Source organism: Oncorhynchus mykiss, chromosome 19 (assembly GCF_057628025.1).
Source record: "Oncorhynchus mykiss isolate SJ-2025 chromosome 19, ASM5762802v1, whole genome shotgun sequence".
NCBI lineage: Eukaryota > Metazoa > Chordata > Actinopteri > Salmoniformes > Salmonidae > Oncorhynchus > Oncorhynchus mykiss.
In genome coordinates this window covers 4,020,001-4,039,221 of record NC_143040.1, presented here as the reverse complement: position 1 = coordinate 4,039,221, position 19,221 = coordinate 4,020,001, and the positions used below count along the sequence as shown (strand labels likewise).

The 19,221-nt window shown below is 48.0% G+C and overlaps 1 protein-coding gene across 5 annotated transcripts in view; it reads left to right on the top strand.

Annotated features, from left to right (window-relative positions):
- LOC110532970 (protein Dok-7) overlaps positions 1-19,221 on the top strand; it is a 109,724-nt gene that overhangs the window by 13,515 nt on the left and 76,988 nt on the right. For all 5 annotated transcript variants that reach the window (XM_090209879.1, XM_090209878.1, XM_090209882.1 and 2 more), the window contains exons 3-4: positions 1,727-1,957; positions 15,314-15,514. In XM_090209879.1, the coding sequence (XP_090066005.1) occupies positions 1,727-1,957; positions 15,314-15,514 (432 nt within the window). The remainder of the gene's footprint in view (positions 1-1,726; positions 1,958-15,313; positions 15,515-19,221) is intronic.

The window sequence follows — 19,221 nt, the reverse complement described above, 5'->3', positions numbered from 1 at the left end:
TTAGAAGGGGTTATTGTTTTGTTACATGTTAGAAGGGGTTATTTTTTATTTATTTTAGTTTTTAGGGGGTAGATCTGCTTTAATATTGCAGATCTTCTATTAATGTCATTTCAACTCATATATTGTTGTTATTGTAAATATATATATTTTTTATTTTATATATATTCCCTTATTATTGTCCCCTGACCCTCCCACCTCTCCCCTAATTGTAGTAAACTAATGAACAACAACACTTAGGCTTCTACTTCCAGTTTATACATACTATATACATTCTACGGACACAGTATATTTTACATTAGTTATCTTGTTGTTATTAGTCCCATACTTCAGCTCCCCTCAACCCCTCCCATCTATCTCTAAACACAATCCAGTCCTTCAGCTCCCCTCAACCCCTCCCATCTATCTCTAAACACAATCCAGTCCTTCAGCTCCCCTCAACCCCTCCCATCTATCTCTGAACACCATCCAGTCCCATCCTTCAGCTCCAATTCAACCCCTCCCATCTATCTCTAAACACAATTCAGTCCTTCAGCTCCCCTCAACCCCTCCCATCTATCTCTGAAGACTAGTCCCATCCTTCAGCTCCCCTCAACCCCTCCCATCTATCTCTGAACACCATCCAGTCCTTCAGCTCCCCTCAACCCCTCCCATCTATCTCTGAACACCATCCAGTCCTTCAGCTCCCCTCAACCCCTCCCATCTATCTCTGAACACCATCCAGTCCTTCAGCTCCCCTCAACTCCTCCCATCTATCTCTGAAGACTAGTCCCATCCTTCAGCTCCCCTCAACCCCTCCCATCTATCTCTGAACACCATCCAGTCCTTCAGCTCCCCTCAACCCCTCCCATCTATCTCTGAACACCATCCAGTCCTTCAGCTCCCCTCAACCCCTCCCATCTATCTCTGAACACCATCCAGTCCCAGCTCCCCTCAACCCCTCCCATCTATCTCTGAACACCATCCCATCCTTCCTCTCCCCTCAACCCCTCCCATCTATCTCTGAACACTATCCAGTCCCATCCTTCAGCTCCCCTCCACCCTCCCATCTATCTCTGAACACTATCCAGTCCCATCCTTCAGCTCCCCTGAACCCCTCCCATCTATCTCTGAACACTATCCAGTCCCATCCTTCAGCTCCCCTCCACCCCTCCCATCTATCTCTGAACACTATCCAGTCCCATCCTTCAGCTCCCCTCAACCCCTCCCATCTATCTCTGACCACCATCCAGTCCTTCAGCTCCCCTCAACCCCTCCCATCTATCTCTGACCACCATCCAGTCCTTCAGCTCCCCTCAACCCCTCCCATCTATCTCTGAACACCATCCAGTCCCAGCTCCCCTCAACCCCTCCCCATCTATCTCTGAACACCATCCAGTCCCACCCTTCAGCTCCCCTCAACCCCTCCCATCTATCTCTGAACATCATCCAGTCCCATCCTTCCTCTCCCCTCAACCCCTCCCATCTATCTCTTAACACCATCCCGTCCTTCAGCTCCCCTCAACCCCTCCCATCTATCTCTGAACACCATCCAGTCCTTCAGCTCCCCTCAACCCCTCCCATCTATCTCTGAACACCATCCAGTCCTTCAGCTCCCCTCAACCCCTCCCATCTATCTCTGAACACCATCCAGTCCTTCAGCTCCCCTCAACCCCTCCCATCTATCTCTAAAAGGGATTCTATGTTCAAAATGATTTCACCGTCTCTCCTCTCCTCCCTCTCTACCCAGACTGCCTCTCTCTCCAGGTCTACCGGGATAAGTCCGATAAGGTCAGGGGTCGTCGTGAGCGGCTGCAGATGACCTTGGAGGGGATCTGTGGAGTGGAGCCGGGGTTAGGGTACGACGGGGTGGCCTACACCCTCACCATCCTCTGTCTGGGACACACAGTGGGACTGGGCTTCGACAGCAGAGAGGGGCTGACGGCATGGGACGCTAGGCTGAGATACAGCCTGGGAGAAGGTAGGCTGGAGGGGGGGCAGTAGTGTGTGTGTGTGTGTGTGTGTGTGCGTGTGCGTGCGTGTGCGTGTGCGTGCGTGCTGAGATATAGCCTGGGAGAAGGTTGGGTGGAGGGGGGGGGGCAGTTGTGTGCGTTTGTTTGTGTGTGCGTGTGTGTGTGTGTGCCTCTGTGTGTGTGTGTGTGTGCCTCTGTTTGTGTGTGTGTGTGTGCCTCTGTTTGTGTGTGTGTGTGTGCCTCTGTTTGTGTGTGTGTGTGTGTGCCTCTGTTTGTGTGTGTGTGTGTGTGCGCCGGAGTTTGCGAAGAAGTTGGTTTAATATGTACATCTCAGTCTAGACCAGTGGCGGTTGGTGCCGTCAACATTAGGGAGGATTGTTTTTGGTTTGTTTAATGAGCACGGCCTTATTTCAATTACAGCAGGTTGGATGACTGTCATTCATATTCACCCAGTTCAATGTAACAGTGACAGGTTTAGGTTACTGTCATTCATATTCACCCAGGTCAATGTAACAGTGACAGGTTTAGGTTACTGTCATTCATATTCACCCAGTTCAATGTAACAGTGACAGGTTTAGGTTACTGTCATTCATATCCACCCAGTTCAATGTAACAGTGACAGGTTTAGGATACTGTCATTCATATTCACCCAGTTCAATGTAACAGTGACAGGTTTAGGTTACTGTCATTCACCCAGTTCAATGTAACAGTGACAGGTTTAGGTTACTGTCATTCACCCAGTTCAATGTAACAGTGACAGGTTTAGGTTACTGTCATTCACCCAGGTCAATGTAACAGTGACAGGTTTAGGTTACTGTCATTCATATTCACCCAGTTCAATGTAACAGTGACAGGTTTAGGTTACTGTCATTCATATTCACCCAGTTCAATGTAACAGTGACAGGTTTTGGTTACTGTCATTCATATTCACCCAGCTCAATGTAACAGTGACAGGTTTAGGTTACTGTCATTCACCCAGATCAATGTAACAGTGACAGGTTTAGGTTACTGTCATTCATATTCACCCAGCTCAATGTAACAGTGACAGGTTTAGGTTACTGTCATTCACCCAGATCAATGTAACAGTGACAGGTTTAGGTTACTGTCATTCATATCCACCCAGTTCAATGTAACAGTGACAGGTTTAGGTTACTGTCATTCATATTCACCCAGTTCAATGTAACAGTGACAGGTTTAGGTTACTGTCATTCACCCAGTTCAATGTAACAGTGACAGGTTTAGGTTACTGTCATTCATATTCACCCAGTTCAATGTAACAGTGACAGGTTTAGGTTACTGTCATTCATATTCACCCAGTTCAATGTAACAGTGACAGGTTTAGGTTACTGTCATTCATATTCACCCAGCTCAATGTAACAGTGACAGGTTTAGGTTACTGTCATTCATATTCACCCAGTTCAATGTAACAGTGACAGGTTTAGGTTACTGTCATTCATATTCACCCAGTTCAATGTAACAGTGACAGGTTTAGGTTACTGTCATTCATATTCACCCAGTTCAATGTAACAGTGATAGGTTTAGGTTACTGTCATTCATATTCACCCAGTTCAATGTAACAGTGACAGGTTTAGGTTACTGTCATTCATATTCCATTCACCCAGTTCAATGTAACAGTGATAGGTTCAGGTTACTGTAATTCATATTCACCCAGTTCAATGTAACAGTGACAGGTTTAGGTTACTGTCATTCACCCAGTTCAATGTAACAGTGACAGGTTTAGGTTACTGTAATTCATATTCACCCAGTTCAATGTAACAGTGATAGGTTTAGGTTACTGTAATTCATATTCACCCAGTTCAATGTAACAGTGATAGGTTTAGGTTACTGTCATTCATATTCACCCAGTTCAATGTAACAGAGACAGGTTTAGGTTACTGTCATTCATATTCACCCAGTTCAATGTAACAGTGACAGGTTTAGGTTACTGTCATTCACCCAGATCAATGTAACAGTGACAGGTTTAGGTTACTGTCATTCATATTCACCCAGTTCAATGTAACAGTGATAGGTTTAGGTTACTGTCATTCATATTCACCCAGTTCAATGTAACAGTGACAGGTTTAGGTTACTGTCATTCATATTCACCCAGTTCAATGTAACAGTGACAGGTTTAGGTTACTGTCATTCATATTCACCCAGTTCAATGTAACAGTGACAGGTTTAGGTTACTGTCATTCACCCAGTTCAATGTAACAGTGACAGGTTTAGGTTACTGTCATTCACCCAGTTCAATGTAACAGTGACAGGTTTAGGTTACTGTCATTCACCCAGGTCAATGTAACAGTGACAGGTTTAGGTTACTGTCATTCATATTCACCCAGTTCAATGTAACAGTGACAGGTTTAGGTTACTGTCATTCATATTCACCCAGTTCAATGTAACAGTGACAGGTTTTGGTTACTGTCATTCATATTCACCCAGCTCAATGTAACAGTGACAGGTTTAGGTTACTGTCATTCACCCAGATCAATGTAACAGTGACAGGTTTAGGTTACTGTCATTCATATTCACCCAGCTCAATGTAACAGTGACAGGTTTAGGTTACTGTCATTCACCCAGATCAATGTAACAGTGACAGGTTTAGGTTACTGTCATTCATATCCACCCAGTTCAATGTAACAGTGACAGGTTTAGGTTACTGTCATTCATATTCACCCAGTTCAATGTAACAGTGACAGGTTTAGGTTACTGTCATTCACCCAGTTCAATGTAACAGTGACAGGTTTAGGTTACTGTCATTCATATTCACCCAGATCAATGTAACAGTGACAGGTTTAGGTTACTGTCATTCATATCCACCCAGTTCAATGTCACATCCATAGGTTTAGGCTACTACATGATACTTAGATTTTCCCTGTACCCATCATGAGGAGGCTACAACCCGGCCTACGAATGAACGTTTACAACGTAGGCGCACACAGGTCGAGAGACAGATTGTCGTAATCAAGGTGACAGACAGCGACACATTCGATGCCGCCCGCATCTAGCTGGTCTGGGGTCTAATCATTAGTCCAAACAGTTTCAAAACCTTTTTTCAAAACGTTTTGCAACTAAAATAAAGAGTTTTCTATTGGACCAATTCAAGTAGGTCTCTCCCGGGTTTCGTTCAATTTGCTTCCCTTGAAGAAACATTTATGCAACAAGATTGGTGGAATTATAATTTTTTTAATCTTTATTTACCTAGGCAAGTCAGTTAAGAACAAAGTCTTATTTTCAATGACGGTCTAGGAACAGTGGGTTAACTGCCTTGTTCAGGGGCAGAAGGACAGATTTGTACCTTGTCAGCTCGGGGATTCGAACTTGCAACCTTTCGGTTACAGGCCCAACGCTCTAACCACAAGGCTACCTGCCGCCCAAATAAACCCGTTATCACCCACACAGTTCCCTTTCATAGCAGCCACATACAGCATCATCACTTTGCTCGTTGTATAATTCCTTCTAGCATCTACGCTCTCTCTCCTCCTCCTCCTCCTCCTCACCTTTTCCTTTCGCTTGTGGATTTCAGCTCACAAAACAACAGCCGTCTGTGACCAGGTGCAAAAACGTCTCCAAGCCAAACCTTCATAGCATAACCGCTAACCACTAGCAGCTAACCGCTAACAGCTAACCACTAACAGCTAACCACTAACAACTAACCGCTAACAACTAACCGCTAACAGCTAACCACTAACCGCTAACCACTAACAACTAACCGCTAACAACTAACCGCTAACAGCTAACCACTAACCGCTAACCACTAACCGCTAACCGCTACACAGTCTACATCGTAGTCACCATATTAACGTTATATAGTCAACAAACTAGAACTAACACGGTAGTAAACCCACAATCCAATCCATGTGTACAATCACGCAGTACAGCAAGCAGTTTAGCAGTTACACCGGGACGGAGGTTCACCTTCCAGCAAGACAGTGACCCTAAGCATACTGCTAAAGCAACACTCGAGTGGTTTAAGGGGAAACATGTAAATGTCTTGGAATGGCCTAGTCAAAGCCCAGACCTCAATCCAATTGAGAATCTGTGGTATGACTTAAAGATTGCTGTACATCAGCGGAAACCATCCAACTTGAAGGAGCTGGAGCAGTTTTGCCTTGAAGAATGGGCAAAGATCCCAGTGGCTAGATGTGCCAAGCTTATAGAGACATACCCCAAGAGACTTACTGTCATGTATTGTCATGTTGTGTCTTGTTTCTGTCCTTTCCCTTCACCCTGTCTCCCTCTGCTGGTCGTTATTAGGTTACCTTTTCTCCCCCTCTTTCCCCCAGCTGTTCCTTGTCTCCTCCTAACTACCTCGTCACCCCTTTTCCCACCTGTTCCCTTTTTCCCTCTGATTAGGTCCCTATATCTCTCTCTGTTTCTGCTTCTGTCCTTGTCGGATTCTTGTTTGTGTTATTCATGCCTGAACCAGACTATCGTCATGTTTGCTGCAACCTTGTCCTGTCCTGTCGGAATCTGCCGGTCCATCTGAGCCTACGTTTGTTTTGTTATTAAAGAAGCTCTGTTTATGTTAATTCGCTTTTGGGTCCTCATTCACGCACCGTAACACTTACAGCTGTAATTGCTGCAAAAGGTGGCTCTACAAACTTATCCTTGTTACACCTGACGTCTCTAGACAGTTCGTGGTCGAGGTTGACGCGTCAGAGGTGGGCGTGGGAGCCATTCTTTCTCAGCGCTCCCTCTCTGACGACAAGGTCCACCCTTGCGCGTATTTTTCTCATCGCCTGTCGCCGTCGGAACGTAACTATGATGTGGGAAACCGCGAACTGTTCGCCATCCGCTTAGCCCTAGGCGAATGGCGACAGTGGTTGGAGGGGGCGACCGTTCCTTTTGTCGTTTGGACTGACCATAGGAACCTTGAGTACATCCGTTCTGCCAAACGACTTAATGCGCGCCAGGCGCGCTGGGCTCTGTTTTTCGCTCGTTTCGAGTTCGTGATTTCTTATCGTCCGGGCTCTAAGAACACCAAGCCTGATGCTTTATCTCGTCTCTTCAGTTCTTCAGTAGCCTCCACTGACCCCGAGGGGATTCTCCCTGAGGGGCGTGTTGTCGGGTTGACTGTCTGGGGAATTGAGAGGCAGGTAAAGCAAGCACTCACTCAAACTCCGTCGCCGCGCGCTTGTCCCAGGAACCTTCTTTTCGTTCCCGTTCCTACTCGTCTGGCCGTTCTTCAGTGGGCTCACTCTGCCAAGTTAGCCGGCCACCCTGGCGTTCGGGGTACGCTTGCTTCCATTCGCCAGCGTTTTTGGTGGCCCACCCGGGAGCATGACACGCGTCGCTTCGTGGCTGCTTGTTCGGTCTGCGCGCAGACTAAGTCCGGTAACTCCCCTCCTGCCGGCCGTCTCAGGCCGCTTCCCATTCCCTCTCGACCGTGGTCTCACATCGCCTTAGATTTTGTCACCGGACTGCCTTCGTCAGCGGGGAAGACTGTTATTCTTACGGTTGTCGACAGGTTCTCTAAGGCGGCTCATTTTATTCCCCTTGCTAAGCTTCCTTCTGCTAAAGAGACGGCACAAATCATCATCGAGAATGTTTTCAGAATTCATGGCCTTCCGTCAGACGTCGTTTCGGACAGAGGTCCGCAATTCACGTCTCAATTTTGGAGGGAGTTTTGCCGTTTGATTGGGGCTTCCGTCAGTCTCTCTTCCGGCTTTCACCCCCAGTCTAACGGTCAAGCAGAACGGGCCAATCAGACTATTGGTCGCATCTTACGCAGTCTTTCTTTTCGCAACCCTGCGTCTTGGTCAGAACAGCTCCCCTGGGCAGAATACGCCCACAACTCGCTTCCTTCGTCTGCGACCGGGCTATCTCCTTTTCAGAGTAGCCTCGGGTACCAGCCTCCGCTGTTCTCATCTCAGTTCGCCGAGTCCAGCGTCCCCTCCGCTCAGGCTTTTGTCCAACGTTGCGAGCGCACCTGGAAGAGGGTCAGGTCTGCACTTTGCCGTTATAGGGCGCAGACTGTGAGGGCTGCTAATAAGCGTAGAACTAAGAGTCCTAGATATTGTCGCGGTCAGAGAGTTTGGCTCTCCACTCAGAACCTTCCCCTTAAGACCGCTTCTCGCAAGTTGACCCCGCGGTTCATTGGTCCGTTCCGTATTTCCCAGATCATTAATCCTGTCGCAGTTCGACTTCTTCTTCCGCGATATCTTCGTCGCGTCCACCCGGTCTTCCATGTCTCCTGTGTCAAGCCCGTTCTTCGCGCCCCCGCTCGTCTTCCCCCCCCCCCCCCCATCCTTGTCGAGGGCGCACCCATCTACAGGGTCCGTAGGATTTTGGACATGCGTCCTCGGGGCCGTGGTCATCAGTACCTAGTAGATTGGGAGGGGTACGGTCCTGAGGAGAGGAGTTGGGTTCCCTCTCGGGACGTGCTGGACCGTGCGCTGATCGATGATTTCCTCCGTTGCCGCCAGGTTTCCTCCTCGAGTGCGCCAGGAGGCGCTCGGTGAGTGGGGGGGTACTGTCATGTATTGTCATGTTGTGTCTTGTTTCTGTCCTTTCCCTTCACCCTGTCTCCCTCTGCTGGTCGTTATTAGGTTACCTTTTCTCCCCCTCTTTCCCCCAGCTGTTCCTTGTCTCCTCCTAACTACCTCGTCACCCCTTTTCCCACCTGTTCCCTTTTTCCCTCTGATTAGGTCCCTATATCTCTCTCTGTTTCTGCTTCTGTCCTTGTCGGATTCTTGTTTGTGTTATTCATGCCTGAACCAGACTATCGTCATGTTTGCTGCAACCTTGTCCTGTCCTGTCGGAATCTGCCGGTCCATCTGAGCCTACGTTTGTTTTGTTATTAAAGAAGCTCTGTTTATGTTAATTCGCTTTTGGGTCCTCATTCACGCACCGTAACAGAAGAATCCGACCAAGAATGGACCCAGCGACTTCGGATCCTCTCCACTCAGCCGTCGAGATCCAGGGAGCGATGCTAGGCAGACACGAGCAGGAATTGTCTGCTGCTCGACATGCCGTTGAGACCCTGGCCACCCAAGCCTCCAACCTCACAGAACAGGTTCACCATCTCCGCCTCGATCCACCGGCCACTTCCAGGGCTTTCGAATCTCCGGAGCCCAGAATCAATAACCCGCCGTGTTACTCTGGGGAGCCCACTGAATGCCGCTCGTTCCTCACCCAGTGTGATATTGTGTTTTCTCTCCAGCCCAACACTTACTCCAGGAGCACTGCTCGTGTCGCCTACGTCATATCTCTCCTTACTGGACGGGCTCGTGAGTGGGGCACGGCAATCTGGGAGGCAAGGGCTGAGTGTACTAACCAGTATCAGGACTTTAAGGAGGAGATGATACGGGTTTTTGATCGATCTGTTTTTGGGGAGGAGGCTTCCAGGGTCCTGTCTTCCCTATGTCAAGGTAATCGATCCATAACAGACTACTCTATTGAGTTTCGCACTCTTGCTGCCTCCAGTGGCTGGAACGAGCCGGCCTTGCTCGCTCGTTTTCTGGAGGGTCTCCGCGCAGAGGTAAAGGATGAGATTCTCTCCCGGGAGGTTCCTTCCAGCGTGGATTCCTTGATTGAACTCGCTATTCGCATTGAGCGACGGGTTGATCTTCGTCACCGAGCTCGTGGAAAGGAGCTCGCGTTCTCCGTTGCCCCCCTCTCCGCATCACTACCATCTTCCTCTGCCGGCTCGGGTGCTGAGCCTATGCAGCTGGGAGGTATCCGCATCTCAACTAAGGAGAGGGAACGGAGAATCACCAACCGCCTCTGTCTCTATTGCGGTTCTGCTGGTCATTTTGTCACTTCATGTCCAGTAAAAGCCAGAGCTCATCAGTAAGCGGAGGGCTACTGGTGAGCGCTACTACTCCTGTCTCTCCTTCAAGATCCTGCACTACCTTGTCGGTCCATCTACGCTGGACCGGTTCGTCAGCTTCCTGCAGTGCCTTAATAGACTCTGAGGCGGAGGGCTGTTTTATGGACGAGACCTGGGCTCGGGAACATGACATTCCTCTCAGACAGTTAAGGGAGCCCACGGCCTTGTTCGCCTTGGATGGTAGTCCTCTCCCCAGGATTCAGCGTGAGACGCTACCTTTAACCCTCACTGTCTCTGGTAATCATAGCGAAACCATTTCTTTTTAAATTTTTCGTTCACCTTTTACACCTGTTGTTTTGGGCCATCCCTGGCTAGTTTGTCATAATCCTTCTATTAATTGGTCTAGTAATTCTATCCTCTCCTGGAACGTCTCTTGTCATGTGAAATGTTTAATGTCTGCTATCCCTCCTGTTTCCTCTGTCTCTTCTTCACAGGAGGAGCCTGGTGATTTGACAGGGGTGCCGGAGGAATATCACGATCTGCGCACGGTGTTCAGTCGGTCCAGGGCCACCTCTCTTCCTCCACACCGGTCGTATGATTGTAGTATTGATCTCCTTCCGGGAACCACTCCCCCCCGGGGTAGACTATACTCTCTGTCGGCTCCCGAACGTAAGGCTCTCGAAGATTATTTGTCTGTAGCTCTTGCCGCCGGTACCATAGTCCCCTCCTCCTCTCCCGCCGGAGCGGGGTTTTTTTTTGTTAAGAAGAAGGACGGGTCCCTGCGCCCCTGCATAGATTATCGAGGGCTGAATGACATAACAGTGAAGAATCGTTATCCGCTTCCTCTTATGTCTTCAGCCTTCGAGATCCTGCAGGGAGCCAGGTTTTTCACTAAGTTGGACCTTCGTAACGCTTACCATCTCGTGCGCATCAGGGAGGGGGACGAGTGGAAGACGGCGTTTAACACTCCGTTAGGGCACTTTGAATACCGGGTTCTTCCTTTCGGCCTCGCTAACGCTCCAGCTGTCTTTCAGGCATTAGTCAATGATGTCCTGAGAGACATGCTGAACATCTTTGTTTTCGTTTACCTTGACGATATCCTGATTTTTTCACCGTCACTCCAGATTCATGTTCAGCACGTTCGACGTGTCCTCCAGCGCCTTTTAGAGAATTGTCTTTTTGTGAAGGCGGAGAAGTGCACTTTTCATGCCTCCTCCGTCACATTTCTCGGTTCTGTTATTTCCGCTGAAGGCATTAAGATGGATCCCGCTAAGGTCCAGGCTGTCATTGATTGGCCCGTCCCTAAGTCACGCGTCGAGCTGCAGCGCTTTCTCGGCTTCGCGAACTTCTATCGTCGTTTCATCCGTAATTTCGGTCAGGTGGCAGCTCCTCTCACAGCTCTTACTTCTGTCAAGACGTGCTTTAAGTGGTCCGTTTCCGCCCAGGGAGCTTTTGATCTCCTCAAGAATCGTTTTACATCCGCTCCTATCCTTGTTACACCTGACGTCTCTAGACAGTTCGTGGTCGAGGTTGACGCGTCAGAGGTGGGCGTGGGAGCCATTCTTTCTCAGCGCTCCCTCTCTGACGACAAGGTCCACCCTTGCGCGTATTTTTCTCATCGCCTGTCGCCGTCGGAACGTAACTATGATGTGGGAAACCGCGAACTGTTCGCCATCCGCTTAGCCCTAGGCGAATGGCGACAGTGGTTGGAGGGGGCGACCGTTCCTTTTGTCGTTTGGACTGACCATAGGAACCTTGAGTACATCCGTTCTGCCAAACGACTTAATGCGCGCCAGGCGCGCTGGGCTCTGTTTTTCGCTCGTTTCGAGTTCGTGATTTCTTATCGTCCGGGCTCTAAGAACACCAAGCCTGATGCTTTATCTCGTCTCTTCAGTTCTTCAGTAGCCTCCACTGACCCCGAGGGGATTCTCCCTGAGGGGCGTGTTGTCGGGTTGACTGTCTGGGGAATTGAGAGGCAGGTAAAGCAAGCACTCACTCAAACTCAGTCGCCGCGCGCTTGTCCCAGGAACCTTCTTTTCGTTCCCGTTCCTACTCGTCTGGCCGTTCTTCAGTGGGCTCACTCTGCCAAGTTAGCCGGCCACCCTGGCGTTCGGGGTACGCTTGCTTCCATTCGCCAGCGTTTTTGGTGGCCCACCCGGGAGCATGACACGCGTCGCTTCGTGGCTGCTTGTTCGGTCTGCGCGCAGACTAAGTCCGGTAACTCCCCTCCTGCCGGCCGTCTCAGGCCGCTTCCCATTCCCTCTCGACCGTGGTCTCACATCGCCTTAGATTTTGTCACCGGACTGCCTTCGTCAGCGGGGAAGACTGTTATTCTTACGGTTGTCGACAGGTTCTCTAAGGCGGCTCATTTTATTCCCCTTGCTAAGCTTCCTTCTGCTAAAGAGACGGCACAAATCATCATCGAGAATGTTTTCAGAATTCATGGCCTTCCGTCAGACGTCGTTTCGGACAGAGGTCCGCAATTCACGTCTCAATTTTGGAGGGAGTTTTGCCGTTTGATTGGGGCTTCCGTCAGTCTCTCTTCCGGCTTTCACCCCCAGTCTAACGGTCAAGCAGAACGGGCCAATCAGACTATTGGTCGCATCTTACGCAGTCTTTCTTTTCGCAACCCTGCGTCTTGGTCAGAACAGCTCCCCTGGGCAGAATACGCCCACAACTCGCTTCCTTCGTCTGCGACCGGGCTATCTCCTTTTCAGAGTAGCCTCGGGTACCAGCCTCCGCTGTTCTCATCTCAGTTCGCCGAGTCCAGCGTCCCCTCCGCTCAGGCTTTTGTCCAACGTTGCGAGCGCACCTGGAAGAGGGTCAGGTCTGCACTTTGCCGTTATAGGGCGCAGACTGTGAGGGCTGCTAATAAGCGTAGAACTAAGAGTCCTAGATATTGTCGCGGTCAGAGAGTTTGGCTCTCCACTCAGAACCTTCCCCTTAAGACCGCTTCTCGCAAGTTGACCCCGCGGTTCATTGGTCCGTTCCGTATTTCCCAGATCATTAATCCTGTCGCAGTTCGACTTCTTCTTCCGCGATATCTTCGTCGCGTCCACCCGGTCTTCCATGTCTCCTGTGTCAAGCCCGTTCTTCGCGCCCCCGCTCGTCTTCCCCCCCCCCCCCCCATCCTTGTCGAGGGCGCACCCATCTACAGGGTCCGTAGGATTTTGGACATGCGTCCTCGGGGCCGTGGTCATCAGTACCTAGTAGATTGGGAGGGGTACGGTCCTGAGGAGAGGAGTTGGGTTCCCTCTCGGGACGTGCTGGACCGTGCGCTGATCGATGATTTCCTCCGTTGCCGCCAGGTTTCCTCCTCGAGTGCGCCAGGAGGCGCTCGGTGAGTGGGGGGGTACTGTCATGTATTGTCATGTTGTGTCTTGTTTCTGTCCTTTCCCTTCACCCTGTCTCCCTCTGCTGGTCGTTATTAGGTTACCTTTTCTCCCCCTCTTTCCCCCAGCTGTTCCTTGTCTCCTCCTAACTACCTCGTCACCCCTTTTCCCACCTGTTCCCTTTTTCCCTCTGATTAGGTCCCTATATCTCTCTCTGTTTCTGCTTCTGTCCTTGTCGGATTCTTGTTTGTGTTATTCATGCCTGAACCAGACTATCGTCATGTTTGCTGCAACCTTGTCCTGTCCTGTCGGAATCTGCCGGTCCATCTGAGCCTACGTTTGTTTTGTTATTAAAGAAGCTCTGTTTATGTTAATTCGCTTTTGGGTCCTCATTCACGCACCGTAACACTTACAGCTGTAATTGCTGCAAAAGGTGGCTCTACAAAGCATTGACTTGGGGAGGTGAATAGTTATGCACGCTCAAGTTTTCAGTTTTTTTTGTCTTATTTCTTGTTTGTTTCACAATAATAAAAAAAACAATAAAACATTTTTGGATCTTCAAAGCATGTTGTGTAAATCAAATGATACAACCCCCCCCCCCAAAAATAAAAAATAAAAAAATGTATTCCATGTTGTAAGGCAACAAAATAGGAAAAATGCCAAGGGGGGTGAATACTTTCGCATGCCAAGACGGAGCCCCATTGATGACAGATCACAGCCAGCAGAGAGAGAGAGAGAGGACTGAACCCATTGATGACACATCACAGCCAGCAGAGAGAGAGAGAGAGAGAGAGAGAGGACTGAACCCATTGATGACAGATCACAGCCAGCAGAGAGAGAGAGAGAGAGAGAGAGAGAGAGAGGACTGAACCCATTGATGACACATCACAGCCAGCAGAGAGAGAGAGAGAGAGAGAGAGGACTGAACCCATTGATGACAGATCACAGCCAGCAGAGAGAGAGAGAGAGAGAGAGAGAGAGAGGACTGAACCCATTGATGACAGATCACAGCCGTGTGTGTGTGCGTGTGCGTGTGTGTGTGTGTGTGTGTGTGTGTGTGTGTGTGTGTGTGTGTGAGAAAAAGAAAAAAGCCCCATTGATAATTGATAGATCACAGCCAGCACAACAGAGAGCGTTTAATCATCATTAATACTGGCATCAATCACCCAGCCGTGTGTATGTACTGTATACTGTCAATCACCCAGCCGTGTGTGTGTACTGTATACTGTCAATCACCCAGCCGTGTGTGTGTACTGTATACTGTCCTAGACGTATGATCCGTGTGTGTACTGTATACTGTCCTAGACTAATGATCCATGTGTGTATACTGTCCTAGACTTATGATCCGTGTGTGTACTGTATACTGTCCTAGACTAATGATCTGTGTGTGTGTATACTGTCCTAGACTAATGATCCGTGTGTGTACTGTATACTGTCCTAGACTAATGATCCGTGTGTGTGTATACTGTCCTAGACTAATGATCCATGTGTGTATACTGTCCTAGACTTATGATCCGTGTGTGTACTGTATACTGTCCTAGACTAATGATCTGTGTGTGTGTATACTGTCCTAGACTAATGATCCGTGTGTGTACTGTATACTGTCCTAGACTAATGATCCGTGTGTGTGTATACTGTCCTAGACTAATGATCTGTGTGTGTGTATACTGTCCTAGACTAATGATCTGTGTGTGTGTATACTGTCCTAGACTAATGATCTGTGTGTGTGTATACTGTCCTAGACTAATGATCTGTGTGTGTGTATACTGTATACTGTCCTAGACTTATGATCCGTGTGTGTGTATACTGTCCTAGACTAATGATCTGTGTGTGTGTATACTGTCCTAGACTAATGATCTGTGTGTGTGTATACTGTCCTAGACTAATGATCTGTGTGTGTGTATACTGTCCTAGACTAATGATCCATGTGTGTGTATACTGTATACTGTCCTAGACTTATGATCCGTGTGTGTGTACTGTATACTGTCCTAGACTTATGATCCGTGTGTGTGTATACTGTCCTAGACTTAATAATAATTAATCTCTCTCTCCCTCCCCCTCCCCCCACTCTCGCTCCCCCTCTCCCTCCCCTCTCTCTCCCTCTTCCCCTCTCGCTCTCTCTCTCTCCCCCTTCCCCTCTCTCTCTCTCTCTCTCTCTCTCTCTCTCTCTCCCTCCCCCTTCCTCCCTCTCTCTCTCTCTCCCTCTATCTCTCTCTCCCTCTCTCCCCCCTCTCTTGCTCTCTTTCTCTCTCAACCAGTCCACAGGTTCAGTGTAGGCGTTCAGCCAGGAACTAAGCTAGAGAGTGGTCCCGCCTCCCTGCACCTGTGCAACAACCTACTGGTCCTCACTAGGGACCTACCGCCGGCCGTGATTGGCCAGTGGAAGCTGTCAGACCTGCGTCGCTATGGCGACGTGCCCAATGGCTTTGTTTTTGAGGGTGGCACTAGATGTGGATACTGTGAGTATGGAACCACAAAGGGACAGTGTCCCAAATGGCACCATATTCCCTATGTAGTGCACTACTTCAGACCAGAGCCCTATGGCACCCTATTCCCTATGTAGTGCACTACTTTAGACCAGAGCCCTATGGCACCCTATTCCCTATATAGTGCACTACTTTAGACCAGAGCCCTATGGCACCCTATTCCCTATATAGTGCACTACTTTAGACCAGAGCCCTATGGCACACTATTCCCTATATAGTGCACTACTTTAGACCAGAACCCTATGGCACCCTATTCCCTATATAGTGCACTACTTTAGACCAGAACCCTATGGCACCCTATTCCCTATATAGTGCACTACTTTAGACCAGAACCCTATGGCACACTATTCCCTATATAGTGCACTACTTTAGACCAGAACCCTATGGCACCCTATTCCCTATATAGTGCACTACTTTAGACCAGAGCCCTATGGCACACTATTCCCTATATAGTGCACAACTTTAGACCAGAACCCTATGGCACCCTATTCCCTATATAGTGCACTACTTTAGACCAGAACCCTATGGCACCCTATTCCCTATATAGTGCACTACTTTAGACCAGAGCCCTATGGCACACTATTCCCTATATAGTGCACAACTTTAGACCAGAACCCTATGGCACCCTATTCCCTATATAGTGCACTACTTTAGACCAGAACCCTATGGCACCCTATTCCCTATATAGTGCACTACTTTAGACCAGAGCCCTATGGCACACTATTCCCTATATAGTGCACTACTTTAGACCAGAGCCCTATGGTACCCTATTCCCTATATAGTGCACTACTTTTGAGAATGGAACTCACTGTGTCAACGGATTAGCTAGTTTTAATAAGAATTAAATGGAATTGTTTTGAATTCCAAAAATAATTCCACATTCTCTATAGTGACAGTTCACCAGGTCTGTGGCCTCCATCTCTGGTCCTGGAGAATCCGAGGTGTGCAGGCTTTTGTTCCATCCCAGCAGTACATTGTCCCTGTCTCTCTATCGTTCTCTCTTCTCCCCCAATGACTACAGTATTTTGTGGTTGGTTGATATCTCAGAGGACAGTATAGTTGGTATCTCAGTACAGTATAGTTGGTATCTCAGTACAGTATAGTTGGTATCTCAGTACAGTATAGTTGGTATCTCAGTACAGTATAGTTGGTATCTCAGTACAGTATAGTTGGTATCTCAGAGTACAGTATAGTTGGTATCTCAGTACAGTATAGTTGGTATCTCAGTACAGTATAGTTGGTATCTCAGTACAGTATAGTTGGTATCTCAGTACAGTATAGTTGGTATCTCAGTACAGTATAGTTGGTATCTCAGAGTACAGTATAGTTGGTATCTCAGAGTACAGTATAGTTGGTATCTCAGAGTACAGTATAGTTGGTATCTCAGTACAGTATAGTTGGTATATCAGTACAGTATAGTTGGTATATCAGTACAGTATAGTTGGTATCTCAGTACAGTATAGTTGGTATCTCAGTACAGTATAGTTGGTATATCAGTACAGTATAGTTGGTATCACAGTACAGTATAGTTGGTATCTCAGTACAGTATAGTTGGTATATCAGTACAGTATAGTTGGTATCTCAGTACAGTATAGTTGGTATCTCAGTACAGTATAGTTGGTATCTCAGTACAGTATAGTTGGTATCTCAGTACAGTATAGTTGGTATCTCAGAGTACAGTATAGTTGGTATCTCAGTACAGTATAGTTGGTATCACAGTACAGTATAGTTGGTATCTCAAAGTACAGTATAGTTGGTATCCCAGAGTACAGTATAGTTGGTATCCCAGAGTACAGTATAGTTGGTATCCCAGAGTACAGTATAGTTGGTATCCCAGAGTACAGTATAGTTGGTATCCCAGAGTACAGTATAGTTGGTATCCCAGAGTACAGTATAGTTGGTATCCCAGAGTACAGTATAGTTGGTATCCCAGTACAGTATAGTTGGTATCCCAGAGTACAGTATAGTTGGTATCCCAGAGTACAGTATAGTTGGTATCCCAGAGTACAGTATAGTTGGTATCCCAGAGTACAGTATAGTTGGTATCCCAGAGTACAGTATAGTTGGTATCCCAGTACAGTATAGTTGGTATCCCAGAGTACAGTATAGTTGGTATCCCAGAGTACAGTATAGTTGGTATCCCAGAGTACAGTATAGTTGGTATCTCAGTACAGTATAGTTGGTATCTCAGAGTACAGTATAGTTTGTATCCCAGAGTACAGTATAGTTGGTATCCCAGAGTACAGTATAGTTGGTATCCCAGAGTACAGTATAGTTGGTATCCCAGAGTACAGTATAGTTGGTATCCCAGAGTACAGTATAGTTGGTATCCCAGTACAGTATAGTTGGTATCCCAGAGTACAGTATAGTTGGTATCCCAGAGTACAGTATAGTTGGTATCCCAGTACAGTATAGTTGGTATCCCAGAGTACAGTATAGTTGGTATCCCAGAGTACAGTATAGTTGGTATCCCAGTACAGTATAGTTGGTATCCCAGAGTACAGTATAGTTGGTATCCCAGTACAGTATAGTTGGTATCCCAGAGTACAGTATAGTTGGTATCTCAGAGTACAGTATAGTTGGTATCTCAGTACAGTATAGTTGGTATCCCAGAGTACAGTATAGTTGGTATCCCAGTACAGTATAGTTGGTATCCCAGAGTACAGTATAGTTGGTATCCCAGAGTACAGTATAGTTGGTATCCCAGAGTACAGTATAGTATATAGAGCGAGTGAGTTTTCATAGAGAGAACAAAGGAATTTCTTCCACCTCACAGAACTGGAGGTCCGAACGACATTCATGTTCTGGAGAAAGTATAAAAGATCGCTGAAGAATCCAGTTTACGAACTGGTCCGGTTGGTGCAATGTGGTGAAACTCATGAGAGACAATACGGCCACATTACCATAACGCTGTTTATACAGGAGTCTCAAGTATGAGGCTTTACATCTAACTGTTGTACAAAATGAATGAGTAATTATGTGCTCGTGTCAACTGTCCTTACCGTAACGGGCCTGTCAGGACCAATGACAACTGTCTTTACCGTAACAGGCCTGTCAGGACCAAGGACAACTGTCTTTACCGTAACGGGCCTGTCTTTACCGTAACGGGCCTGTCAGGACCAAAGACAACTGTCTTTACCGTAACACGCCTGTCAGGACCAATGACAACTGTCTTTACCGTAACGGGCCTGTCAGGACCAATGACAACTGTCTTTACCGTAACAGGCCTGTCAGGACCAATGACAACTGTCCTTACCGTAACAGGCCTGTCAGGACCAATGACAACTGTCTTTACCGTAACGGGCCTGTCTTTACCGTAACGGGCCTGTCAGGACCAATGACAACTGTCTTTACCGTAACGGGCCTGTCAGGACCAAGGACAACTGTCTTTACCGTAACGGGCCTGTCTTTACCGTAACGGGCCTGTCAGGACCAATGACAACTGTCCTTACCGTAACGGGCCTGTCTTTACCGTAACGGGCCTGTCAGGACCAATGACAACTGTCTCTACCGTAACGGGCCTGTCTTTACCGTAACGGGCCTGTCAGGACCAATGACAACTGTCTCTACCGTAACGGGCCTGTCTCTACCGTAACGGGCCTTTCAGGACCAATGACAACGGTCTTTACCATAGCAAGGGTGTGTGTGTGTGTGTGTTTGAGAGAGAGAGAGACACACTC